The following is a 27,750-nucleotide window of genomic DNA, read 5'->3' as shown; positions in this document are numbered from 1 at the left end:
CTCGATCACCTACCTATAAGCTCCTCTCTGTCAACATCACCCTGCCAGTTTGTTAGTTTCCACCAGTTTTGTTCATTTTACCAGTTGGTTAGTCTTGTACCCAGTTTGTCTGGTGAGTCTTTCACCTCTTCTGTCTTCCAGTTTGTTTGCTCCAGTTCTCTCCTCCTACTATGGTCCTTACATTTCATCTTGTAAGTTTTGTCTCCCCTATAGCAGGGACTTTCTGTTGTATCTTTGTCCTGGTGGTTTTGTGTTGTTACCCAGTAACGTTTCCTGTTATGCTCTTTTGCCACTTGATTGTGATTTTCTGTTACGACTTTGTGCTGCTTTTCATCACGTTATGACTTTGTCTTCTGTCAGATTCCTGAGCTTCTTTGTTTCTATTAAAACCCTTTTTAATGTGAGTGAAAACCTCACATTTGTAACACAACAAGTTGCAAATACATTGATACTGAATATGTCAATATCCAGTTTGACTGACTTATTAAAGTTTATATTTGTTGTTCGCTCAAAGCACTTTGTTAAGGTTAGAGAAAGGTTGTGGTCTGGCTTAATAGAGAAAAGTGTAACACTTCACTTCAGATACAACATGTAAGTGCTTTTGCTGCCTTAACACAACTATATGCAGAACTCTGGAGTCGGCCTGTGTTGTGACAGTTGTGCATGCCCACCACCTGAATCTCTTTCATGATGCACCTACACAAAAACAGAATCACAATTGTGAATGTAAGAAGGTTTGCATGTGGTGTGCGTCTGTGATGTGACCCTCTGAAGCTCTAGAGTGAGCATAGTGATATTCATTTATATACGGTGAAGGTTTCAAAGATATGTCTGCACCAGACGTTTCAGCCGTGTCTGTTACATGTTGATGCTTCAGTTAAAAGTCACTTGCTGTTGTTGGAGACAGTGGGCTCTCTTTGGTAACTTTTAAGCAAACAATATAACACAGAGATTGAAATTATTCCTTGTTTATGTTCTCAAATGCTTCCCACTCTGGCTTATTGAGCAATTTACAGAGGTCTGGTGGAGTGTTTATGATTGTTTCTACCAGTGTGAGAAACAATCAACCAATCAGAGGTTTGTAGGCAGAATTAAGAATATCATCATCTTCCAGCAGAGCTCAGCCAGCTTATTATGACCTATAGTCATGTTTAATAAGTAACACGTTGTCCTCCAGTGGGATAAGGTGCCAGCAACAGCATTAACTGGACTGAATTTAATGTACTGTTTACTTTCATCTGTTTTGTCTTTTAGACAATTAAACTATTTGAAATATGTTTTACTACAAAGATGCTCCAAATCTTTTTGTGGAGAGATAAGTTGAAGCCTCCTCTGACTCAGACTCACTCAACAGCAGACATGTAAAGTTATATATATATGCTTCTTGGTAAAAACATCACATCATTTTATTTATTTTATTTTTATTTTAAGTTGCTTCTACACATGTTACATCATAAGACACATTTAGATAACAACTATTACTGGTATGGCACAATACAGAACTGAAACTGTTTGTTAGCCAATTCCCAAACCAAACCACAACGTTATCTCTGAACCTAACCAAGTAGCTTTTGTTCCCGAATGCAACAACATTGAAACTCTGTCATGTAACCATGACAACAAAGGTCCAGCACATGATAACCACCTGCTGTGTCTACTGGCAGGTAGGACACAGAGCGTTTGGGCTGATAAGAACAGATATTAACTAGCTTGGTAACATCTACATTAGGTGAATGTGCTGACAAGGTCTGACATAAGCAACAGCGTTGGTGTTGATATGATGGTTTTTGTAGATCAGTGAAAAGTTTGGACCGACACAAACCTCAGGTGTGGCTGCTGGAAACATCTCCATAGCCGCAGTGTTCAGCAGAACAGAAAAGACGAGTGAGACGAATCCGAAATAACTGATTCTGTAACGGAGCGTAGGTGTTTTCAGGTGAATTCTCTCAAACTTAAGAGATTTGCTGCATATCTGAGTGTGTATTTGTTTGGTTTTGGGGAAACACAGAAAGATTGGCATAGAGCCAAGGAAAAGGATATAAATAAGATTAGAACAAGTAGGGATTATATAATCATACAGCTTCAGCATCAACACTTCAGTTTGTGAAAGCCAAATTAGCATCACACTTTAAAAGAAAAGCATTTTCTGTGTTTGAAGTTAGTCTTTAATGTTTCTTATCTTTCATGTTTCTTATTCCTTAGCTTTTAATTTAAGGTTTTATCTTTTTAATTCTTTCTGGACCCTCGTGAGATCAGTTTAATTTCTTTTCTTCGTTCCTGCTCTTTTCATCTAAGGCAGTTTGTACAATCAGCATGTCAATGAATGTGATTCCAAAGAAAGTAACTCGGTTTTTCAGACACCCGAGTGCTGCAGCAGGAGTTTGAACCCCCAGCTGAAGCCGAGCTGATATCTTGCTTCGCTCGCTGAGCTCAGAGGAAGGTTGGACGAGCTGAACGGAAGCATCTGTTAAAAAAAAAGACGGGAGCGACTGCTGAAATTTTTTGGGCTGACCCCCAGCTGAGGGAGGCTGAGCAGAAATGCCGCTTCCTGCTGTGATTAAATGTTCTGAAAGTAATGACCTTCAAAATCTTTGGAGACACAGGGAGGGAGAGGGGAGAGCGAGGAGGAGGGGAGGGAGAGTGTCTGTTATAGTAAGGTTGGAGAAAGATGAAGAAAGATGGAAAAGAAAGAAAGATGAAGGCAAGGAGAGATAGAAGGAAACTAGTAGGAAGGAAAGACTACAAAGAAAGAAAGATAAGAACACAAAAGAATGACGCCAGATAATGAGCCACCAATCAACAGTGTGGGCAGTTAAAGGGAAAGCCTTTCTTTAAGTTTTACATGTGAACATCTTCTTTATGTGCAAAATAAAAATGCTGATTCTCTAAATATCCCATTTCTATTACGCTCACTTAAACTCTGCTCAGTTGTCTATGAACCACTTGGGTCAGTAGTTCCATTCCCAGTTCCTCCTGGCAACTTGTTGAGTATCAAGTATGTCTTTATTATTCAAAAGCTGCCTTTGGAAACTGTTGCACATAAATGACTAATTCAAAGAGGAGCCAATAAACAACCACAGAGTAAAGTGATGTAAATAAAACAAAGAGAAAGAGACAGAGAAACAATACTAATAGAAAAACAAAGAAAAGTCCAATCTGTAGTCACCATATGCACATTCAAGGTGGGTTTACTGCACCAAGACGTGTCCACGCTGAGCCTCCTTTAAACTGCCTCCAGAGGAGGAGAGGGTTCTGAGGTGGCTGCATGTGAAGTACGTGTTATAAATCATGTCAGTCGTCAAATGTTAACGACAGGCTGGAAAATGACCACTGGAGCTTCTCTAGGTTCACTGTCAGTGGTCAAATAGATAGTAGTCATGTTTCTATATGAAGAAGAACTTTCACGTTCCACTCTCTCTCTCTCTCTCTCTCTCTCTCTCTCTCCTCTCTCTCTCTCCCTCTCTCTCACTCGTCCCTCCTCCTCTCTCAACTCTCCTCTCTCCCTCTCTCTCTCCTCTCTCTCTCTCTCTCTCTCTCTCGCCTCTCCTCTCTCTTCTCTCCCTCTCTCTCTCTCTCCTCTCTCTTCCCTATCTCTCTCTCTCCCTCTCCCTCTCTTCTCTCTCAATCTCCCCTCTCTCTCCCCCACTCTCTCCTCCCGCTCTCCTCTCTCCTCTCCTCCTCCCTCCCCTTTCGCTCCCTCCCGTACTCCTTCCACCTCCCTCTCTCTCTCCTCTCTCTCTCTCTCTCCCTCTCCCCTCTCTCTCTCTGTCTCTCTCTCTCTCTCTCTCTCCTCTCCCTCTCCCTCTCCTCTCTCCCTCCTCCCTCTCCCTCCCTCTCTCCCTCTCTCTCCCTCTCTCTCTCTCTCTCTCTCTCTGATCGTTCCATAAACAGTGATTGATCAGTACAAGCAGCCACTCACCAATCATCTCGTCCTCCCTTCCACTTTTCTCTCTCCCTCCATTACCTTTTCTTCTCTCCCTTCATTACCTTCTCTTCACGCCATAAATCTCCTCACCGCGCCTCTCCTCCTCTCCCTTCTGCTCTTCTTCACCTCTTCCTTCAGCTCTCTTCCTCACCATCCTTTTCTCCTCACTCGCCTTCTCTTCTTTCTTCTCCTTCCTTTACTCTGACCTCACCGTTTCTAACTGTTCTGCTCTTGGTTAACTTCTTATTTCCTTTCCCATTTAACGTCTCTTTATTTCCTTTCTTCAGCCTTTATTTTACAACCTTCCATGTCCTTTCCTTTTTTGTCTTTACCTCTGTTTTCCCTTTTCCTTTTCTGCCCTTTCCTTCTTCTTCATGTCCTTTTATTTTCATCCATCTTTCTCTGTATTTCAGCTCCTTCTCTCTTCTTCTTCTCTTCTTCTTTCCTCTCTGTTGTCCTCCATTCCTACTTTCTCCTAATTCCTTTGTTTTTCCTCTTACTTTTTTATTTCCCTCCCTCTCACCTCCTCCCCTTTTTACCTCCCATAACCTGTGCATCTCCCTCTCCTCCTCTTGGCAACTGTTTCCTCTCTTCATCCTAGTTTTAACTTTAAGGTCGTTATACAGCCGAACAATGGCTCGGAATTATGTGACTCCTGAATGATGGATGTATGTGTGTGTGTGTGTGTGTGTGTGTGAATGAGAGCAGTGACGAGGAAAAAGATCAAACTTGAGCCTTTGAGTAAAGTGATAACATCACCTGCTTTATATATACACACACACACACACACACACACACATGCAGAGTCACAATTCCCAATTAAACATTCCAGTGCTTTGCGTGATCTTATCTGAACAGCAGCTTGGCAGCTTTGGCAGCAGCAATCAATGCTCGTTCACGTCTGTTACACACACACACACACACACACACTCACATAAACACAAACATCGTGTCCTTTTTAGTTGTGTCCCTTTCGCTCCATCACTATTTCCGTTTTGCTTCGTTATCATCTTCATTGTCTCTGCTGCGGTTTTTCTTTCCATGCCGTCTCCTGCCGACACACAGTGACATCATTCACTTTCTCGTCGTCTCATTTTGCATTGTCACTTCCTTTCCACCTTAACTCTTTTTTTCATGTCTTTGTTCTTCCTCTCGTTTTTTTTTTTTTCTCTCTCTCTCCTCCTTCCACACTTTCCTGTGTTCTCACATCCTCCTCAATCCGTGCTGGGTTTTTCTCAGTGTGGCAGCCTAAGTAGGTCGGTGTTGACAACTGAGCTCCACACAGACAGAGAGGAGGAATTATTTCTGCACTGTGTGGGTTTCCATACAAACACTCACTCACTGTTTGTGGCTCAACCCCACTGCACTCCGCAGACTCAGTATACAGATCTAAATCCTTGAAAACTAGAGGACCCTGTGGGCTGGATATGGGAGAATGTCTTCCTGTAAAAAGTGAATCCATCTGTTGTCTGTGACAGCAGGTTACTACAACAGTTACGCATTATTGTTAGTGTGTGACACACCAAGCCAGCGAGTGCTGGGCTGTTGATGTTGATGATGATGAGCGTCTGTCGGCTGGTGAGTTTTTGTGGAGTGTCTTCGGGGCTTTTCAGCCTTTCGGCATGTTGAATCGGCAGAGGATACCTTGATGAGAGAGACCACTCTGATTGGCTGTTCATGTCAGCAAATCACTGCATGACGAGACATGGAGAGCAGCACTGTTCGCAATTTCTTATTTGACATATTCTCAATTATATATAGCTGTAATGCATCTGTGATGAGAGGGAGAGCAGTGAAAACAATCCAGTACAGACTACCACCACCTGCTGGTGTACACAGCAGATAAGAAGGAAAACAGCAGCTGCAGCCGTGTAAGATTTACTCCTCATTTCAGCCCAAACTGCGACCTTTGACCTAAACCTGACTTACAGATGTTTTTGTTTGTAAACCTGTCTGTTCATTAATGTAGCCATGGCAACGATGGTCCATTGCAGATGGTCTTAGTGATTGTGGAATATTATAGAACAAATCTAAGTAATGTGTAAGTGTGTTTATTTTCTTCCTGTTAATGTGTCTGTATGGTATTATAGTGTGTGTGTGTGTGTGTGTGTGTCTGCCTGCATGTCAGCAGAGTGTGGTTTTTGCTTGTGTGTATACAGTGCACATACATGACTGCATGTGTGTGTATGTGCACACGTGCGAGCTGCAGAGTGAAGCAGAGCCCAAGGCTGTCCTGCGTGTATTCAATGTGTTTAATGTTGAGCTTTTTGACAGCTGCATTATTCACAGAGTAGCAGGAGGCTGACTGTTCTAACCTTCTCCTTCTAACCCACTGCAGGGGGCTTTTCATCTCTGATTGTGGGGAGGGGGGAGGGAGGATGATGCTGACACAGTAACATATGCCTTTGTGGCTCTATATCATCATGGCTTTTTTTTTTTTTTAAACTGCTTTGTGGAACCAAGATGATGATGTATGACGCAACTACTCGAGCCTCTATTTGAGAAACTGTAATTTTACCCTATTTGCCTCAGTCAAAGTGTTTTATACACACTTGAATCTTTTATATATTCATGGAACGAAGTGAAACTTCATTAAATATAAGCTTTACTTGTTTAACTTGGCTAGATGTGGTGCTCAATGCCAAACAAACGGTCACTGTTCTACTTTTTCACTGATGTGCTAAAGCTACCAGGAGTTCCTGAAGAGTACAAGTGTAACAATCACAATAAAGCTGGCACAGTTCATGCTTTGCTTTCTATATAGTCCGATGTTACTTTATAACATAAAGCCTGTGTACAAAGGCGAGACACAGGTCCTCTTACATCAAGACGTAGGATTTCAGGAATATTCAATCCTGAAATCCAACTTTGGATTTTAACAAAGAAATCCAAGAAATTTCAATGAACTTTGTGGGTTTTTCTTTCTTTAGGGGAAGATTGCCAATAATTCTGTCCACATCTATAAAATGCTAAATACTGGAAGTTTTAATATAACAGTTTATATCCAATAGTCGTATAATAGTTTGACGCTCCTGGATTGTACAGACTGCTGTCCTCATAACAAACACCAAAATCAGGCTGAGATTTGTGGCGCTGATATAACAACTTGCTCGTCAGGGAAGCATTTAAACAAACGAGTGATGCTGTTTTAACACGGGCTTTATGTCCAACTGAAATGACATTATTCATCACAGTTAAAACTTAGTTTGATCTATAGAGCACAGACCATTTTTTCAGTGGTATTAAACAATAAGCGCACCAGCATCTAAAGTGATCAAAGCAACACTGACAGTTACATTTATAGCTCATGTTGTTTAATGCGTTTCAAATGAGCAGCTAATTATCCAGCTAGTCTACAGCGAATGTCTGTTTGGCTCGGTCATCAGGAATGACGTGTGTTTGTGTCTGTAGGTGAGAGGGGAAGAAGAAAGGAATGCTAACGTGGCTCCTGTAATGTATAACAGGCTGCTGCTGTTATTATGTGTTATACAACAAAGTTAAATGATAGTACTTATAATAGTATTTATTATGTAGCAAAAACAACCAAAAAACAACAATTTCAGCATTTAGTTAGGATTTTAATTATCTCAAACACGTAGCTTCAAGAATAAAATATATGTGCACATCAGATTTTATTTCAGTGGAGCAGCCTAAACATGGCTGCACAGGACCCACGACGTCAACCTGGAATATTGCCAGATAGTGTTACGGCCCTTATTTCTATATTTCTTAGTCGTTGTACAATACATCAAGCCTGTGTGACTCAGCCAATCAGGAGCGAGAACCAGCACTGTGTGTTTCATAAGCGACATTTGATCATGGGCTGTACACACACTCACACGCACACACGCAGACAATAAATGCCACTGATTGCTGGCGTGATAATGGGCAGGTTGAGAGTCTCTTCAGACAAGTGATGAAGGTTAAACAGTGCTCTCTCTCTCTCTCTCTCTCTCTCTCTCTCTCTCTCTCTCTCTCTCTGTATCTCTTCATCTCTCTCTATCTCTCTTTCCACTCCCTCCTGTTTGCAGCTGAAAGAGTTGCCAGATATATAGAAATTGGCTGTGTGCATGTGTCTGTTGTGCACATAGACCAGCGACTAGTTAAAAGTCCTGGTGCTGGTATCAATTTATGGCCACGGAGACTGACGAGGGGATGGACCTGATGTCACTGTGGTTTGTGACATCACTGTTGTAGAATTTCCACAGCCATTTAAGCAGCAGTTAAAAATGGATCATCAGAAAATGATTGAATAATTACCAACCTGCTGATGCCAACGATTCCCTTTGATTATGACCATAGTTATCATTAGTTAGGTACAACAAATTATTTCTTACTACTGACTCTAATTAGTTCCCTGACCTCTGTTTATTGTGTCCTCACTGTGCATCTGCTCATCAATTTCGAGTCAATGAGCTGAGATGAGAAGAAATCTGTGACCTGCGAATGAATGCCTTAGCAGGGACAATAATTGGTTTAATGATTGCATTTATGAACACAGGGGTCCTAACAAGTTATGGAGCGTAAGTGTGAGACAGGGTGTTAGACTCTCCCAACCTCAAGTGACAGTTGCTCATTTTCTTCTAAAATCACTGGTCTTAATAAGCCTCCAAGACCTACAAGACCACTAGTGAGACCTGCCACTAATGTTGTGCAATAAGACCTTATAGCAGGTGTTTAACTTCCTGTTATGCCCATGTATGGGCTGATTGACTCTCTACTCTCTCCCCTCATCACCTGATCAGCTCCACCTGTGTTTCTAGTGCACAGTGACTGAAGTAAGAGCCGTAACATACGCTTGTATTACTCAAGCGTCTGTTCTTAAGAGTCCTAATTTGTGAATTGACTTATTTACTACAGTCTTCTAGCTTATTGTTGATCTCTTAGCCATGGCTTCTTCTTCTTTTCCCTCTGCTTCTCCTGCTCTGACCTGCCCTGTGTGTCTGATGTTTAGCTTCTCCTCTGTCTCCTTTAGTGATAAGGGGATTTGTAATAAATGAAAGTGCAGCATTAGAGGCGAGGCTGACCCAATTGGAGACTCGGCTGAAACTGCAGAGAGGTGAGTCTTACACACCTCTCTGCAGTTTACTTATGGCCATCACCCCCCAAATCTACTAAAACCCCGTAGAGACATTGTCTGCTCCCCGACCACCTAAATTATATTTATCAAAAACCAGCACGAGAGGAGTGATTCATAAGAACTTAATAAAAATGAAGACGACTCCTCTCTCAGAACAAAATAAAGAGAAAACAATCAAATATGGACTGTTAAACATCTGATCTCTATCGATGAAATTCCTGTAAATTATTTGATAAGTGATCATCAAGTAGAATTTTTTTGTCTGAATATTGATGTGTCCGTCTGAATGAGTCAACCCCCCCTAAATCATATTAATTATCATGTTCCTAGAATCACAGTGTGGAAGAGTAGCAGCAATCTTCCACTCAAGTTTGTTAATCAACCCCAGGCCTAAACATAGTTTTAACTCATTTGAGAGCCTCACTCTTAGGCTCTCTGATCCTAACTGGAAAAATAAAAAACCAGTCCTGTTTGTTATTGTGTACCGTCCTCCTGTCCCTTACTCTGAGTTTTTAACTGAATTCTCAGACTTTCTATCTGGTTTAGTTCTTAGTGCAGATAAAGTCTTTATAGTGGGTGACTTTAATATCCATGTAGATGTTGATGATAACTGCCTCAACACTGCATTTAATTCACTATTAAAATTTACTGTACTAAACTTTACTTCACCTGAGAAAATGTCTGTTAATAATTTAACTTATTCCATCTTTTATTTTAAATCCGAGTACCAACAGAGAGGAGGGCAGTCATCCTAATTTTACTCAGTACAAGTCGACTATCTTGTTGATTATACTGCAGCCTCACTCTGAACAATACTGAACCGATACTGTTGCCCCCCTGAAAAAGAAGGTAGTGAATCAGAGGAAGTTAGCTCCATGGTACAATTCACAAATTTGTAGATTAAAGCAGAAATCACGTAAGCTGGAAAGGAGGTGGCGTTAAAAATAATTAAATTTTAGCATTGTAGCCAGGCTGACAAAGAGTCATAGCTTTGCCTAGTCTAGTGCACTTTTAACTTTCAGCAGTAATTAATTCATGAATTTCTTTACAAATAAAATTATAATCAGATCCTTTCTGTAAACAGCATGGATGTACAACAGCTTTAGACTCATTTATCAGACCTCACTCGTACTTAGACTGCTTTTTCCCGGTAAATCATTCTGAATTAATTTCAGTAGTTATTTCATTGAAACCATCAACGTGTCTATTAGACATTGTCAGTATTAGATCAGATCAATCTATCTTTACAAATAGGCTACGAACCACAGGCTTTTAAGGTTGCTGTAGTCAAACCTCTACTCAAAAAGCCTACTCTGGACTCAGGGGTTTTAGTGAATTGTAGACAAATATCCAATCTGCCCTTTATCTCTAAAATTCTTGAAATGGTAGTGCAATTATGTGCCCACCAGCGCAAAGAATAACCTGTACGAAGACTTGAAGTCAGTTTTGTTAGATCTTAGTGCTGCATTCAACACTATAGATCACAACAATTTATTACAAAGACTGGAACATGTCATTGGGTTTAACAGCACTAGGGTGGTTAAAATCATATCTATCACATAGATAGATATGAGATTTAGGAGGCAGACACCCTCTCCACATTTAAGACTAGACTTAAAACTTTCCTTTTTTATAAAGTTTATAGTTAGAGATGGATCAGGTGACTCTGAACCATCTCTTCTAGGTTAGTCTGCTGGGGGACCTCTACTGATAAACTGAGCTCCTCTCCTCTCTCCTTTCTCCTCTCTCCTTTCAAATGCCACCATTTCATGTCATTAACTTTGTATCTTCTCTCTCCTGTAGTCCTGTAGTTCTCTCTCTGTACCTTTCTGCAGATATTGTCTACCTTGGAGCTTTATATCTCTAGAGTGCAGTTAGTTTTTACTGTTTGTTGTTGTCTTTGTCGCCTGTTGTTCTTTTCTCTCTTCTCTTTCCACTCACCCCAACCAGTCGAGGCAGATGGCGGCCCACCCTGAGTCTGGTTCTGATGGAGGTTTCTTCCTCTAAATTGGCTTTTTCTCTGTTGCCTAATGTTGCTCAAATGGGGTTGTTGGGTCCTCTATATAATTTTGTATACAATCATACTTTGTAATATACTTATGTATATATATATATATATGGATATATACTTAAACCTTAAACTGAAAAGTGCATTGAGATGACTTCTTTGTGATTTGGCGCTATACTAATTAAATTCAATTGAATTTCTTCCTGTAAATGAAACCCTGAAAATAGTTTCACAGACTCAATAATCACAACAATTTTCACAGCATCCTAATGGGAGTGCTCTAATGCTAAATGTGCTGCTGCTATGTGTGGTGATTACAGATCTCTGCCTCTGTCTGCTTTTTGCTGCTGAGTTTCATCCCTTGACCTGTAATATTCATTTAAAACAGATTTAAATGAAGTGGATGGAACTGCTTAATTTCTGTGTGTGTGAGTCTCTCTCCTTGGGTTCATTCTTGGTTCACCATCGGACTTGGCAGCAATTCTCTAAGACTCCACACACACACACGCCTGCTTTCACAAATACTCAAGTCTCGGCGGTCCAACTGTGGCCTTGTAGATAGTAGAGTTTTTGGCGGGAGAGGAGAGGAGACAGAGAAGGATAAAGAATAGTAGAAAGCATACACTGGATGAGAAGAGAGGAGTAATGGAGGAAGGAGTAGAGGAGGCGGAGGAGAGGATTCATATAGATTTGATAGATTGGAAGCTTGAGGCAGAGGGAACGTCTGAGGGAAGAACAAAATAAATTGATGGAGTAAGAGAGAGAGAGAGAGAGAGAGAGAGACAATGGCTGCATGAAATTGGATTGAGAGGGAAACAAAATGAGAGATAACAAGTGTTAAGAGAAAACTGTGAAACAGCTAATCATATTGTCACACTCTGTACTCATGCTATCATTGTTTTTGTCTATACACAGCCTTCACCCATAACACATAACTGACGGACCCCAGGACCGGAATAGCCCGGTTCACACACACACAGACATACACACATACACATCATCACACCCACTCACACTGTGTACATTCTTATATCACATGACTATAAATAAAGGACCAAGGAACTCCCTCGGTGTACTCTCTCAGGGTGTTACACTGAGGAGGGTGCCCTTTGTACAAAGACTACGCTGTCTGTGTCTCATCTGTCTGATTGCAGGGTTTTCTTAGCAAGGAGTGAAATCATCATAGGTGAAACTCATCATAGGTGACAATCTCCTGACATTTCTCTGGTCCTTCGAGCCGGATCCGTGACTGTTTTGGCGACACTGAAGTTCCACACCGAAGTCTGTCGACAGCCAATCCACCTTAGAGGGGGTTGAAAGACCTGAGGCGTAAATTCACCTCTGGCCGGTGAGTAGCGGATCGGCAGTGCCGCCACTACAGTGCATCGGATTCCGGACCCGTGTTTGGGTGAACCTGGATCAGAAGGTGAGATACTACACGTAAAGCCGGTGTGAATGTGTTAAGAAAAAAGGTACCAGTGAAACGGCCAGTGAGAGCCGACCTTAGGGAGCAGTTAGAATCCCAAGGTAGTAGTGAGACGGCCAGTTAGAGCCGGTCTAAGGGATCAGTTAGAATCCCAGGAGGGGCCAGTTAGAGTCCCAAGGTAAAAGTAAGACGGCCAGTTAGAGCCGGTCTAAGGGATCAGTTAGAATCCCAGGAGGGCCAGTTAGAGTCCTATTGGATCCACAGAGGTGTGAATGTTATACGTGTGCGTGGAGTGATCAGGCCAGCATTTTGTAACCTTTAGGAGAGGTTTGCGCCCTGATCCGATTGTTATTTTACCTGTGAGAGACGAAGTACTGACGCTCAAAAGCATCAAGGTCGGACTCAGTCCATAAAAATAACACCGCACCATATTAGTTGGTGTAGAAGGGCGTGTTATTGTCCTGCTGGAGAGCTTGAATGTCAGAGAACTCTCTCACCGGACCCAGTAGTGGTAATATTATTATACATTGTAAAATACAAAGATACTGGTGGATAATATATGAAATAAGTGTATCTCTAGATGACCAGATGAAAATAAATTAATAATAAAGTAAAAATAAATTAAGTGAACAAATACAGTAGAGTATAAATAAATAACAAGACTTGCATTAGTAAGAGCAACAATTCTTATCACAAGTGCGACACCCAGGCTAGAAATGGGGAAAACACAGAGCAAGGGGAAAGCTGTGTCCACATTGGAAGGTGATGAAAAGTACATGGAGACTCAATGTGTGGGGGCAGGACGAGTGAGTCAGAAGAAATGGAGGAAGAGACACGGTTTCAGTGGGAAGTTAAAAGTGGAAGATGTGTTGGAATTACAGTCACAGTTGAAGTTGGAGATGATGAAAGTGAACAAGGAAAAGAGAAAGAAAAAACAAACTGAGTATAAATTGTCGGACAAATGGTTAGAACAGAGCAAGGCAAGAGAAGTGAAAAGAAGAGAAAAAGAAAAAATGAAGAGAGAAAAAATGAGGCAAGCCCATATGATACGGGAGGAGGATGAAACACCAGTACGACACGGAGCAAAAACCCCAGTCCCCGGAAAGGCCGCTGGTGCAGAGATGGCGGAAGGAGGAGTAGAGAAGCCTGAAATGAAAAACACAACAAAGGCGACAACGACCAGAGCTGTCAGCCGAAGAACTCCCCCTCGTCAGCAACCTGATAGAAAAGCTAAAGTATCCCGTCAAAGAGAGTTGTACCCACACAAAGCACTAAGGGACCATGAACGCTCCTTCTCTGAGTGGAGAAATGTAGAGCAGGATACTGTTAGCAGCGAGACAGAGAGGGAGGACGATGATGAGGACGGCGGATCAGGTGATCCACACGGTCGATACCCCTTAATCCAAGTTGCAAATCCCCGATATGGGTTAAAGGATGATGACGACCTAGTAGATGACAGACCCACAATCAAAGTATTTCGAGCCTGGACGACTAGAGATATGAAGAAGGCCTTAGAAGGCCTCCCAGAGCCAGGTGCAGACCCTGAAGCGTGGGAACGAGCATTTCATGAGTTCAGAACGAGCTTTGGCCTAAACGGCCTTGAGTGCCATCAATGCCTGCACATAATATTTGGACATAGATGGGGAAGAGTGAGAGGAGTATTCACCGGTCAAAACGAGGAGGGAACAGAGGTGCTCGCAGCTGATAGCCAGCAATTACGCACAGCATTGACGCCTGTGATGGAAGCAGTTAAAACACAGTTTGCAATCAGAGCTGATTATGGCAAAATAGGAGACTGCAGACAAAGGGAAGGAGAAGAACCCTCGGATTACAGAGACAGACTCGACGAGGTGTTTAAAAGACACTCAGGCATTGTGCATAACTCAGACCCAGCCTCTGCATATCAACAACAGTTGAAGATGGCTTTTGTAAAAGGCCTCAGAGACCCCGTCCAGTTGCTGGTGAGAAAACAATGGGTTAATATAGACACAGGATCTGTACAAGAGGCAGTTAATCATGCTAAGCACGCAACGAGAGTGCTCGACCAAAAAGACAAGATGGCGGGGGCGTTCGTGAATGACCCAACCAACTTCAGAAGACGTGGCAGAGGCCGCGGGCGTGGCACCAGTTACGGAAGAAGAAGAGGTGGATATGGTCGACGACGTTTACCATATCACGATAAGCAACAACAGAAGGACGAAGACTATGAGAAAAATCAGTGTTATGTCTGCCACAAAGGAGGGCACTTTGCTGCAAACTGTCCAGACAAAAACAACCAGCCATCTGCATGACTACAATCTGTTGAGCCTGAAGATGGGGCACAGCTACATATAGATATACATGCATTAGTAGCCCAAAACAAAGACACAGGAATGCCAATGAGAAAAATTAATGTGTCAGGAAAAGAGTATAGTTGCCTCTGTGACTCTGGTGCTTGCACCACAGTTCCAGGCCCGCAATAAAGTAGTGTGGGTAAGGGGTGCATCAGGGCACATAGCACAAAATAGATTATCAAAGCCACTTCGGGTAACTGACACAGAGACCGGTAGGGAGGTAAAGATTCGTCTCCTTGTAGATACCTCATGCCCAATAAATTTGCTAGGCAGAGATCTGTTAACAGCCCTAAACCTCGCCGTTGTACCCACAGACAATGGAATGAGATGTGTCCCAGTGACTGACGAGGCGGTCCTGCATGGGCCAGGCGAGCCACATTACTATTGGACGCTGGACGTCGAGTGTGGGGGGGCGACCCAGTTGCTGAAATTGATAACTCAATATCTATACTGATAGTCAGTATGCATTTGGAGCAGTACATCACTTTGCTAAAATATGGAAAAACAGAGGCTTCAAAACCTCAGCAGGAAAGCTGCTGACACATGCACATATTTTAGAAGAATTGTTAGAAGCCGTTCAACTTCCAAACCAACTGGCACTGTGTAAGTGTGCAGCTCACCAGACTGATAACTCAGACATAACACATGAGAACAATTTCGCAGATAAAGCCGCCAAGGTTGCGGCACGGAAGGACATGCCAGCACAACAACAACTCCTGTACACAGCTGCGAACACTGTTGACATACTGAGAGAAGAACAACGGGCAGCAACTCTGGCAGAAGTCAAAACTTGGATAAAAACGGGGGGCAATGTTGGAAGACAATGCGTACATGATTAATAACAAACTGGTACTACCGAAATCCCTACACAGTGCAGCAGCATTAGTGAGCCATGGGTTGACCCATGTCTCAACAGGAGGGATGGTAACAGTAACATACCCATTTCTACACTACAAATTAAAATTAAAATTCTAAGAGGATACACAGTGAAAAGTCTAGGATAACCTTTGGGGCAGTCCACCGTCCTGTAGAGGTCATTAGGGCCCTATAGTGGGGACAACAGGAGGGACCTCCTGGCACCAAGGGCTAGTGAAGAAAACAACGTGGATAGGTTCAACAACCTAAAGACCCACCCTGTACATCCTCTGTAGGAGTCTGGCATCATGAGAACCGTCTGGACGGTTCTCTCTGTTGAGGTCAGGAAAGCGATTCCGCTCCCTAAGGCCAACACAGAGAGGCTGAGGAGGAGCTTCTTCCCACAAGCGATACGGACTCTCAACCAGCACACCACATTGCACTGACCCACTTCACTTCACACACTCATGTTTCATGCTTCTTGCACTAGACATTTGGGACAATCATCGACCCTAGTGGTCACTGCACACCTTTCTTACATACTATTTTTCCATTATGCACAAGCCACTTTAAGTATGAGCACTTTACAGCATACTTGCACACCCCCTGGACATTTCTAATTCTATTTATATTTATTATATTTATACTACACTCCTTCCCACACAAAACTCCAAATTCTATATTTTTATACATTGTTCACCTAGGTATACCCAGGTTTTATTATTTATTATTTATTATTTATTATTTATTATTTATTATTTTCTTGTATTGTCTTTTCTATTCTATTTTTCACATACTTTTCTGATATTGTACATTTGTACTGTAGAGTTATTATTTTTATTCTTGTACAGATATTTTCTTAGTTAAAACTACCTCAACTTGTATACTTGTACAGATATTTTGTTGTTTATTCTTAATCAGTTAAATCTACTTCTACTTCTTTAGTATATTTATCTCCTATAAACAGTCTTAAATAGTCTTTAATTTTTTAAGGTCACGGGCAGTCGCCTAAGCATTTCACTGCATATCGTACTGTGTATGACTGTGTATGTGACAACTAAAATTTGAGTTTGAATATTGCATAGAATGATGGCAATGCATGTGCATACATACATGGCCTTGATGCAACAAGACCCAGAAGCAGAAGAGGACCAGGACTCAGAGGACGACACTAATCTAAGGGAAAAGAACCAGATGCTGAGGATCTGTGTTCCAACAGGGGTCATGTGCTAGTAACCTCTGACCCCAGGAGAAACTGAACTGGACTGCGATACTTTAATGAATACTCTGACGAATGACGATGTAATTGAAAATCTCATGAAGTGATTACATTCTGATGATATAACAGAGTATGACAAACAGGAGGGAATGTTAAGAGAAAACTGTGAAACAGCTAATCATATTGTCACACTCTGTACTCATGCTATCATTGTTTTTGTCTATACACAGCCTTCACCCATAACACATAACTGACGGACCCCAGGACCGGAATAGCCCGGTTCACACACACACAGACATACACACATACACATCATCACACCCACTCACACTGTGTACATTCTTATATCACATGACTATAAATAAAGGACCAAGGAACTCCCTCGGTGTACTCTCTCAGGGTGTTACACTGAGGAGGGTGCCCTTTGTACAAAGACTACGCTGTCTGTGTCTCATCTGTCTGATTGCAGGGTTTTCTTAGCAAGGAGTGAAATCATCATAGGTGAAACTCATCATAGGTGACAATCTCCTGACAACAAGCAACGGAAAGGAGGCCAAAAAAGGAGAGAAAGAGCCAAAGAAATGAGAAAGATGAAGACTGAGCGGGAAACAAATGAAGTAAGGTACAGTGGTGGATGAAAGAGAGAGAGTGTAGAAGTAAGGAAGATGAAAGGTGACAAGTAGAACAAGAAAAAGAGGAAACAGATAAATAGGATAGTGAACTTCTCTATTGCAGATACAGAAAGATGGGTAAAAGATTACAGCACATACTGTATTGTGGGTGACCTTTAAAAAAAACAATAACATAAAGGTCAGACGGAGAGCGAGGTGATCTCTGTAATTATTAGGATTTATCCTCTGAGCACCATGAAACGTTTGTACTGAATTCGTAGCAATCCATCCTGTAATAGTAGAGATCTTTCAGCCTGGTGGACCTATTGACCGGCCCGGGGCGCTTGAAGAAAAGAGAGGAGAAGGGAAGAAAAGGGGCGAAAGGAACAGACGAGGTAGATAGGAAAAGAAATGAAACATCACAGAGAGGAGACGAATAGGGAAACACAGAAGTGGAGATGGAGAGAGAGAGACACACAGAGACACAAAGACTGAATGGAGGAGTGCCTGCATGCTTGGCCAGCAAATTATTTGCAGAGCTACAGATTTCCAGGCTGCCTTGTTGGCCTTCCTGCCTGTCTGTCACTGTGTGTGTGTGTGTGTGTGTGTGCATACACTCCCAGGTTATTTTTATTTTTCTATTTAAAATCTGCTTGGGGATGCAGAAGCGCATGAAGTGAGAGTCGTCTCATTTTTCCTTCAGCGAGCTCCGTTTTTCCTCCACAACCTGTCTGTCCTGCTGCACTACCACCCCAGTGACTCCTCAACACTCCTCCCCTCGATACACGCTGACGCCAGTCATTCATCTAAAGACATGATCCCTTTAAATGAAGCAACACTCAGGGTTCCTTCATCAAAGACTGAGTTGTTTCCCCTTTATATTGGGTAACCTGAAGGGTTTTTTTGGGCTCCAGGATGTGACAGCGATCAGTTGGTCCTTCAACCTGGATGTTTTGATTTACTTGTCCAAGGAAACATATACTTTCATTAAACCAACATCATTCATGCAACTACTCATCTCATTTCCTAAAAATTTGGGACACTGTGGAAATGTAAATAATATTAGAGTATGAAACAGTAAATCTATAATTGGTTAACAATAGTGCAAAGCAGTTGAAAATATGACTACACATTTATTTATTCAAGCAGTGGAGGCTGACCCTTCTACCGAGGGCCACACTAGAAAAGCCCTGCAATAACTCAACAGCACTGGGCGCGGGTCGGGTTCAGACAGACAATATGTGGCTGGATCCGTTACCCAGAAGACACCATTAACTCTGAACAATGCACACTCACTGCTCACTTTTTAATATTACATACTGCACCAGCTCTGCCATGAATTCTACTATTCCAAAGTTATAATTTCTCCCTTTTTGTTGTTGATAATTCCACTATATGTTTATTACTGAGGTCACAGTGGGTGGTCAGGACATTAGTCTTCAGTCAACTTTTGTACAGCATATTTTATGTTGACGTTATTCACTCTCAGAGTCAAACAGCTTCTGCTTTGTTACACTAAAGTCATGTCATACTTATAGTCAAGTTCCAAAACTTTTATTTTTCTATCAAACTCGACTTTTTGACAGCAATGTTTCTTTAATAGAGACCCAAAGATGCAGCAGCAGGTGAAAATAACATCTCCAACAAGCAGAGGTGTCGCAGATTTGAGCAGTGCCGTCCTTCCTCTGCTCACATCGGTATATAATGCTCCAGCTGACCCGCTGCAGTCTCGTGACCAGTACCGTCTCTGACATTGAAAAAAACAACAACAAAACAAAAGCAGATCAGAGCTAAGAAGTGACAGGTGAGGTGCGAGCTCTATTCCTCTGAGAACGGCTGGTGAAGGTTCCCATTACCTTCCTAAAAGGTGTCATTCTGTGCTTGAGTCATTCAAATGACCACTGTTCCTCTATTTCTGATGCACTCATGCCTCCCAGTTTTTCATTAACCTGTTATTTGAAAACAAAGAGAAAGATGTAAATGTGCATCATGTGGATGAAAACACCCATAGACATGCTCGAAAATGGAAAATAATCTTCAGTTTGCTGTTTCTCATTCACCACAGTGTGTCTTTGTCTTTAAGGTGTACTCTGGCTCGTTATAGTTTCTAGTATAGGGCCCCCGTTTCTGGAATTTCACACAGAAAGTGAGATGTGCTACTAAAGCATCTAAAGCAGACTGTCTTTTCCAGGCTGACTGAAATTTACTGGATAAAGATAGATTTGACGTAGGAGCAGCAGATAGAAATCAATGTTTTTACGTCTTATTCTTTCATTGCTCCCTGCAGAGGGTGAGGAAAGTGAAACCAGAAAGCTCACAGTCCCAGTGTTTGATCAGTCATTACAGGTCCTGGTAAAAATGATTATTACATCTGACTAATCACCAGGGAAAGAAAAAAAAACGTCCAGGGGTAACTTACATCTTACTCTCTTGTCTGTGTGATGTGGGACACGATCTAAATATGCTTTCTATGTGAGTCAGACTTTGGATTTCTGCTGTAGGTTGTGCACAGTAACAGAGACCACAGAGAGGCTGCGACTGAACACCTATTATAATGTGATCCAGTCCAGCTTTTTGAGAATAGTAGTAAACAGATCTCTTCACCTTTTGCACAAATTATTGAGTTGGCAGTTTAATTTTTAATGGAAATCCCTTTGGAAACAATTACAGCTTCAAGTCATCTTGGATAAGTCTCAAGCGTTGCATACCTGGATTGAGGCAGTTTATTGAGGGGGGGTCCCATTGCCTCCCCTTACTCTTATGTAATGACCAGTCATCAGTTGTTTGTAGCTTCTCTTATTATTCAATGTAAAGTAGCTGCAAAATGTCCAGATGTGTTGACGGCTGGTGCAAAGTTTTGGTCAACTGAGTAATCTGTAATGTTTGTATGTGCTTGTCAGAACATTTAAAAACATAAAAACCCTTATTCTGCATCTCTTGTCTCCCCCTCACAGGTACATTCATGCCCTCTACCTAGGCGCCCTGAGCCGCTGGCACAGCAATGGGCCCCGCCGTCACTTCCACTGGCGTTTGATGTTCGAGAGTGCTGACATCACAATGCTCCGCCTCCTAGAGGCCTTCCTGAAGTCTGCGCCGCAGCTTGTCCTGCAGCTCAGCATCATGATCCACGGCAACGAAGTCCTGCCACTGCAAGGTAAGAGGGATGCTGCTGATCATTAACGGAGAAGAGCCAGGACACATGAGATAAAACAGGATGATGCAGTGGTTGCACTGTCAGCTCCCAGCATGGGGGCCCTGGGTTCAAACCTGCCTCACATCTGGGACTTTTCTGTGATAGGTTGTGATATGCTGTATGATATGTTGATTATAATAATAGTTAGCTGCTCAGGTGCAGTGTAGTGATAGTAAGAGACTTTCCAGTCTTTTCAGATCATTAAAACCACTTTACTTGGGGGTAACTTTGTAATGAAGATCATACAGTGGTGGGAGAAATGTTCGAATTCTTGTGTTCAGTAGCAAACATGATACTCAAGGAAATACTCAAAAGCCGGGATATAGCGGGTAGGATGGTTCGGAGGCAAAGTGAGAGAAGTGAGACTGGAGCTGTGGAGTATATTTGAAGAAGAATGCTGAGAATGGAGCTACCAGCCAGGAGGAGAAGAGAAAGCCAAAGAGGAGGTAGATGGACGTGGTGAACATGCGAGATGCTGCTGTGACAGAGAAAGACGCAGATAACAGTGGGAGATGGAGACGGATGATCTGCTGCGGTGACACCTGAGGGAGCAGCTAAAAGAGAAGATAAAGAAGACAAAGAAGAAGAAGCAGTTTGGAAAAGAACTGTTTTTTTCTAGTGTAGCTGTTTTTAACACACACACACACACAAACACAGTGTGTGATATCACAGTCTGAGACATCAGGCACTAGTCACAAGATAAAACATGCTGGAAACTGTGTTGTTTATCTGTTTAATGTAAAATCTTACCAGTAACTACAGTTACTACAGGTCAATGCAGTAAGAATTTCAATATATGTTCTACACCTCCATTTGTCCAGTTCTATTTAACTGTACGTAGTTTAATGTCTTAAACTGAGATGAAATAATGTGAAAATGTAAAATCACAATTTCAGTAAGCCTTTATTTGAAAAACATGGGCATCATAGTTTATCTAAAAACAGTCACACAGACTAATAACTGACATGATTATCTAAGGTCACTGCATTGACTTGTAAGCATAGTTCATATTGTAAACAATCATCATGTTGTCTTACATCTATATAAGGTTAACTTTATGAAAATAAAGTGTTCTGTTAGTGGATCTGGGAACGTTCAGGCTGCAAAGTTCACCTCTCACCTTGCAGTATTGTCTGCAGATTGTTTCATTCACTATAGCTACTACGTATCAGTGTCAGTTGGGTTTGCTGAGCACAGCTGCTGCTCCACTGTTAGTCGGCTGTAAAGTCAGCGCAGGACGACCTTTTCCAAATGTGGACAGTCGTTTGCGATACTCACCCAAAATTTGGAGGTATTCCCTGAATACACAGGCTTCTTCAGGCTGAGTAATACATGTGCGACTGACATTTGACTTCTGTGCTGCCAGGTGTGTGTCTGTATGTGTGTCTGTATGTGTGTGTGTGTGTGAGGGAAGATATCAGTAGGAGAGTTCATGCTCAATTCATGCACCTCTTGCAACAAGCAGATTGGCCTTTGATGAATAAAACAAAACATTCTCTTTCTCTCTGTCTGACTCACACACACACACACACACACACACACACACCTGGCAGCACAGAAGTCAAGTGTCAGACGCATATTTGAATTGCACAAAACAAGCAATTGGGGAATACATAAAACCTACAAAAATACACACACAACACAACATGCAGCAGTAACTCTGCCTATTTTGGGGACTTTATTATTTTATTATCTGTTAATAAGCTTTGATGTTTTAAATGATGCACACTCTCCAGCACAGCCTATATTATATTAGTGCTGATAAGGCTCATTGATTATTCCCTAACTCAGTCAATCAAATGAATCCTCTATCAATGATGCCAATTAATCTTTGAAGTCATCTGTTAGGTACAAATCCCAAATATCTGCTGGTTCCAGTTTCTCCAAATGTTGGGCTTTGCTGGGCTTTCCAAGCATAACAAACTGCATCTGTGACTTTCCGCCTATAATCCCCTTGGTTTTGGGTTCGTTTCTTATGTAGTACCTTCTGTTTGTTTTCTCAAGCTGGGGTCCAGGAAATGTGTCCCTTCATCGTTCCAATATCCAATTTCACCAATGTCAGAAAAAGGTGGTTGTTCATTGGGCTCACTGGCTGTAATCAAAGTGTTTATAAAACCAGTTGGAAGCTGCTGCATTACATCAGGGCCTCATCATTGCATCTTGTGCTGTTGTAGCCTATTGGTTTGGGGATATCTGTCAGAATGCAGTATATTATGTGAAGTTTGGAAGACACTCTGTATTAAGTACAGCATACCAAGGTGGGATTCAGTAAAGTATAATTGTGTGTCATCAGCATATAGACAACATGTGATGCAATGGAAGTAACGGACTCTTGATGAACTCAAACCCAGTGTCTCAGCATTTCAGTAAGATGTGGTGAGTTGTTCAGATGCAAAGAACAGATTCTGGAAAGTACACATGTTGCCCAAAGATACAACATTGTAACACTACAATTTAGAGAAATAGAGAGAGATAGAGAGTGAAAATGATTCACAGAACAATTCAAAGTCAGGAGCCACAGCAGAGGAGTAAAAAAATAAAAAAAAACATAACAAAGACAACAGTTCTGTTGGCACCATCAGAGGAAGTAGACAGGAGATTGTATCATCATCCAAGTCAAAGTCAGTCTTCACAAGTGTCAAGCTAGGATCTGCTCACTTTGTGTACACTAACTTTAAGTACCTGACCAATTGAGAACAATACAGTAGTTATAAAGCTCCAACAGATTTGAAGAAAAAATAAATCCGATTTGATGAACACAGCATTTATTTGTTATAGACGGGAAGTTACATTGTTCATTTAGGTTCTTCTTAATAGCTTTATTATAATAATCCAAAATGATCAAAATTACATTAGAATGAAAAGTCGGTGTTAAATTTGAATCCATTCTCAGTTTACGTCATGGCTAATTTAAGACTAGACTGCATCATTAACATTAACATCATGAATGTTTAATGTGTTAAATTCTGCTCTGGGAGCTCGCAGCAGGCATCCGTGTTACGTGTGTTGGCTAATGATCATTTTAGTTCAGTAGAAACTATTTCATGTACATGTGAATGAGCGAGGACAAAAAATAATATATGTGTTTGTAGGTAATGGTTGGTGCCACTTGTTGATTGAACAAGAAAACAAAAGCACTCAGTATAAATATCTTGATAGAGGGTACAAAGGGCATGATGAGAGACATGTTGTGTCTGAACTCACTGAACATTTTCTGTTTTAAACCTGTTAGCTGTACTATTACTGCACTATTGGTGCCTCTTTCTTTTCTCCTCTCATTTCCCTCTACCTCTTCCTTCTCGTGTCTCTCCAGGTCTATCTGCCTCTGCTTCACTGGTTTCTCTGGCTTGGATGATCGCCTCCTACCAAAAGGTTTTACGGGATTCCCGCGATGACAAGCTGCCCATGTCCTATAAGGCCATGATTGCCCAGATGCTATGGCACTTCTTCACCATCGGGGCGAGGACAGTGGCCTTTGCCCTCTTTGCCTCCGTCTTCCAACTCTACTTCGGCATATTCATTGTCAGCCACTGGTGCGAATGACTTATGACATGTTTTTATCAGTTAAAAATAAAAAACTTGCTTGCTCTAAATTTCTAAAAATCCTTATTTATTAATTGTGTAGCACAAGTTTATAATTATTACCCAGTCTCTGAGCGGCTGCATTGCATTTTCACACATTGTAGTCATATTGTATCTCAACAGCCAGTTCGCCCACACAAATAGTATAACTACAAATAGTATTCCTTTTTACAGCAGTCTGTTTGCAGAATCATGGCCTTTAAACTGTCATCACAATGTTTGCTGCACACTATTGGAAATGGCAGTGTATTTGAATAAATAGTTTGCTTAAGTAAATACATAAACAGTGTAAAAATATTATCTTTTTAAAGCCTAGTATTAACTCATTCTCATTCATTAACTGCATAAACTCACAACTGTGTGGTTAAAATAAGGCACTTCATTGGTGCAGTTTCTTCCCCCTTGGAGGGACACTTAATAGCAGTTAAATTATAGATTACCTCTAGACCCATTGAGATTATTTGTACACATAGTTACTCAACTGGTGCTGAAAGAATGTGGTATTCTGTTTTTCCTTGTTGAAAAGGAATTTTCATTTATAAGTAGATCTGTAATGGATTGTATAAGAATACTGTACATAAAATGATGTCTTGCCATGCTAGTCTTTGTCATAGTATCAATATGTGACATTCAAGTTAAAGCAGGTGTAAAGTTGTATGAAATGTTGTTTAATTAGATGTATTTGTTGTATTTCAGGTGTGTCATGACCTTCTGGATTATTCAAGGTGAGACAGACTTCTGTATGTCCAAGTGGGAAGAGATTATCTACAACATGGTCGTGGGCATCATCTACATTTTCTGCTGGTTCAATGTGAAGGAGGGCCCCAGCCGCTTCCGCATGACCGTCTATTACTCCGTGACGCTGGCAGAGAACGTTGCACTTACCGCTGCTTGGTACACCTACCGTGGTCCGCACACGTCTGACTCCTACGCCCTGGTGGTGGTGTGCCTGGTCGCTTGCAGCTTTGCCCTAGGAACCTTCTTCATGTTGGTGTATTACTGCTGGCTGCATCCTGACGGGCCTGTTCTGGGTTCACAGTGGGGAGGATGTGTCGATGAGGGCGTGGTAGGTGCAGGAGGAGTGGCGGGAGTGATTGATGCTTGCCTCACCCCATCCCAAGGTTCCCAAACGGACATGGTCATTACCAGCCCTCCAAGGACTCTCCCCAGGACTAAAGACACAGGGGAGCCAGTTCCTGGGGAAAGGGACAAGGAGAAAGACAAGGACAGTTGTCTGCCTGTCTTCCAAGTACGTCCCTCCCCTTCCTCTTCTCCTGCACTTCTTCACAGGACCTCCTCCTCATTGCGTGCCCAGGAGGGCCCTGTGATCCGGATCGACCTCCCGAGAAAGCGGTACCCAGCATGGGATGCACACTTTATCGATCGGCGCCTCCGCAAGACTATCCTGCTTCTGGAGACCACATCAGCAGTCAGCCCCCGAATACAGTACAGGAGTAGCATGATGGGCAGCAAAGAGGTATTAGAATATGAGACAACTGTCTAAGCCAACAGAGGCTGTTAGACCTAAAAATGCAGTCTGGGACCAAGGGACCTGGGACCAGCATGAGATCAGTTCTAATCCCAGGACTGGCTATGCCAAGATAAGCATGGAAAGCAGGCACAGAGTGTTGGGAAAACTCTTTTTAAGAAAAAAAGAGGTTGTAAACTTGATTGTAAATGTGAAGCGCAATCTGGAATCCAAGGCTCCCCCCTTAGGACACAGACCGGGAGTAAGTAGCATGTATGAGCCGTGAGCAGGTAATGGAGCAGCAGCGAAGTGGGATAATCCTCATTTTTTTTAAAAGCTTAGAGGTGGGAAATTTCATCTCTCATCCTATGACCAAGGAGTGTTAGATTTTGTTTCATCTTGCACGGTCGGTACAAGAAGTAAAAGGATTTAAGAGCAATGAAGTCGCAGAGTTTGAGATAATTGAGTCTGCTGCATGAACTTGAGACTCAAAAGAGACTTTCAAGAGAATGTTTAGAGACTGGTTGCTAGAGCTTGCATGGAACATGCAGTCATTTTGGCTTGGCAGCAAAAGCAGACACTGACTGAAGACGGGGACTCACTATCCAAAAAATAAAAGATGCCTAAATGTTTATGTTAAAACTGGGCTAAATTTGGTTGACGATTTGGGTTTAGTCTTTTTAGAGTTTTAGGCTGCATATAGTATAATACATTAGATGTGTACTACATTAAATGTATCTTTCCACATCACTAAATTATATAATAAATATAGTTTTTCAGTGTAACCCAGGATATACCTATAGTATGAAATCTAGTAAAATGTGAATTTACATATAACATAGATATCTCACTTCTCAACCAAATTTAGCTCGTTTTAATCACGAGAGCTAGATACATGCTCACCACCAAATCACCAAGTCATTGCTACTGTAAGTTTGAAGGAACTTCTTTGACTTTTTTTTTCTTCAGTTTTTTTGTCCCACCATCCTGCCAAAAGGTTGCATGTCCCTCATTACATTTGGCAACTGTCCTCTAAGCATTCTGTCTGTGGTATCATTGCATTCCAATGTAGGCTTACAGCTCAGTAGGGTGAGATGGTTTATGAGACACAATTGATAAGTCACCCATTCCTACCGTGTATGCTACAAAAGCAGCCATAGCAAAAGTCCCACTGTTTACATCCCAGCTGCAGTCACTCCCAATCTGACGAAAGACTTACCTGGAAAAACCAATCAGAACTGGATGTAAGGCTGTAAAGTGGATGACTTCTTCAGTGACTACCACCACACGCCATGCTGTAACTCATCACAAACAGGCCTGTGATATACAGATGAATAAATACAGGTATCAGGTATAAGCTACTAAGTTATAGTTAGATGATGAATGACTTTTAGGTGAAAAAGCTTATTTTACTCATAAGAGTCTCAGTGTCATCCACTTTTCTTGAAATACATAACATGTAGGGGTATGAAGGGTATCATGAGCAACCTCATTATGCCATGAAAACACTTTCCAGCATTTGTTTTTGGAGGATAACAGCAGTTGAAGAAGTGTCTTTTAATCATGTCAACAGTCTAGATGGGTGTGTATCCAGACTAGATGGGTGTGTATCCAGTACATATCTGGTCAGCGGTTAACACAAGACACAAAACATATATTCAAAGAAACATCTTTGTAGTCTGGCTAGTTACCAATAGCTGTTGTTTCATGTTCCAAACACAATGTTGGCAAGGGTTGGAATTTCTAAAAGGTGCCGTTGTTTACAAAATGAGCCCATGTACAGTAAAGGCCTTTAAATAGTTTTAGTAGATTCAAGTTTGACTGATAAGTGGCATCATTACAAGATAACAGGAAAAAAACAAAAAAGTAAAAACTGTTGATGAATAGTCTTTGTTCTTATAAACAGCTGTTGTCATGCGCTGAAGCAAGAGGCTATAAAAAGTCAGTGGAGCGCCCTCAATAACCAACGACCCAACAGAGTTTCTGTTTCTTTTGTTCTTTCTCTAAAAGCCTTTAGGGTAGTCTGTATATTTTAGATGATCTGATTTGT

At 41.7% G+C, this 27,750-nt stretch overlaps 1 protein-coding gene across 1 annotated transcript in view; it reads left to right on the top strand.

Annotated features, from left to right (window-relative positions):
• The window catches only part of xkr7 (XK, Kell blood group complex subunit-related family, member 7), a 71,109-nt gene extending 44,392 nt beyond the window's left edge, over positions 1 to 26,717 (top strand). The window contains exons 2-4 of the mRNA XM_026368854.1: positions 20,412 to 20,611; positions 23,964 to 24,183; positions 24,929 to 26,717. Of these exons, the coding sequence (XP_026224639.1) occupies positions 20,412 to 20,611; positions 23,964 to 24,183; positions 24,929 to 25,736 (1,228 nt within the window). The 3' untranslated portion in view covers positions 25,737 to 26,717. The remainder of the gene's footprint in view (positions 1 to 20,411; positions 20,612 to 23,963; positions 24,184 to 24,928) is intronic.
• Positions 26,718 to 27,750: the final 1,033 nt, after the last annotated feature.

Source organism: Anabas testudineus, chromosome 7 (genome assembly GCF_900324465.2).
Source record: "Anabas testudineus chromosome 7, fAnaTes1.2, whole genome shotgun sequence".
Lineage (NCBI taxonomy): Eukaryota > Metazoa > Chordata > Actinopteri > Anabantiformes > Anabantidae > Anabas > Anabas testudineus.
Note: the sequence above shows the minus strand (reverse complement) of the source record. Positions and strands in the feature narration are given on the sequence as shown.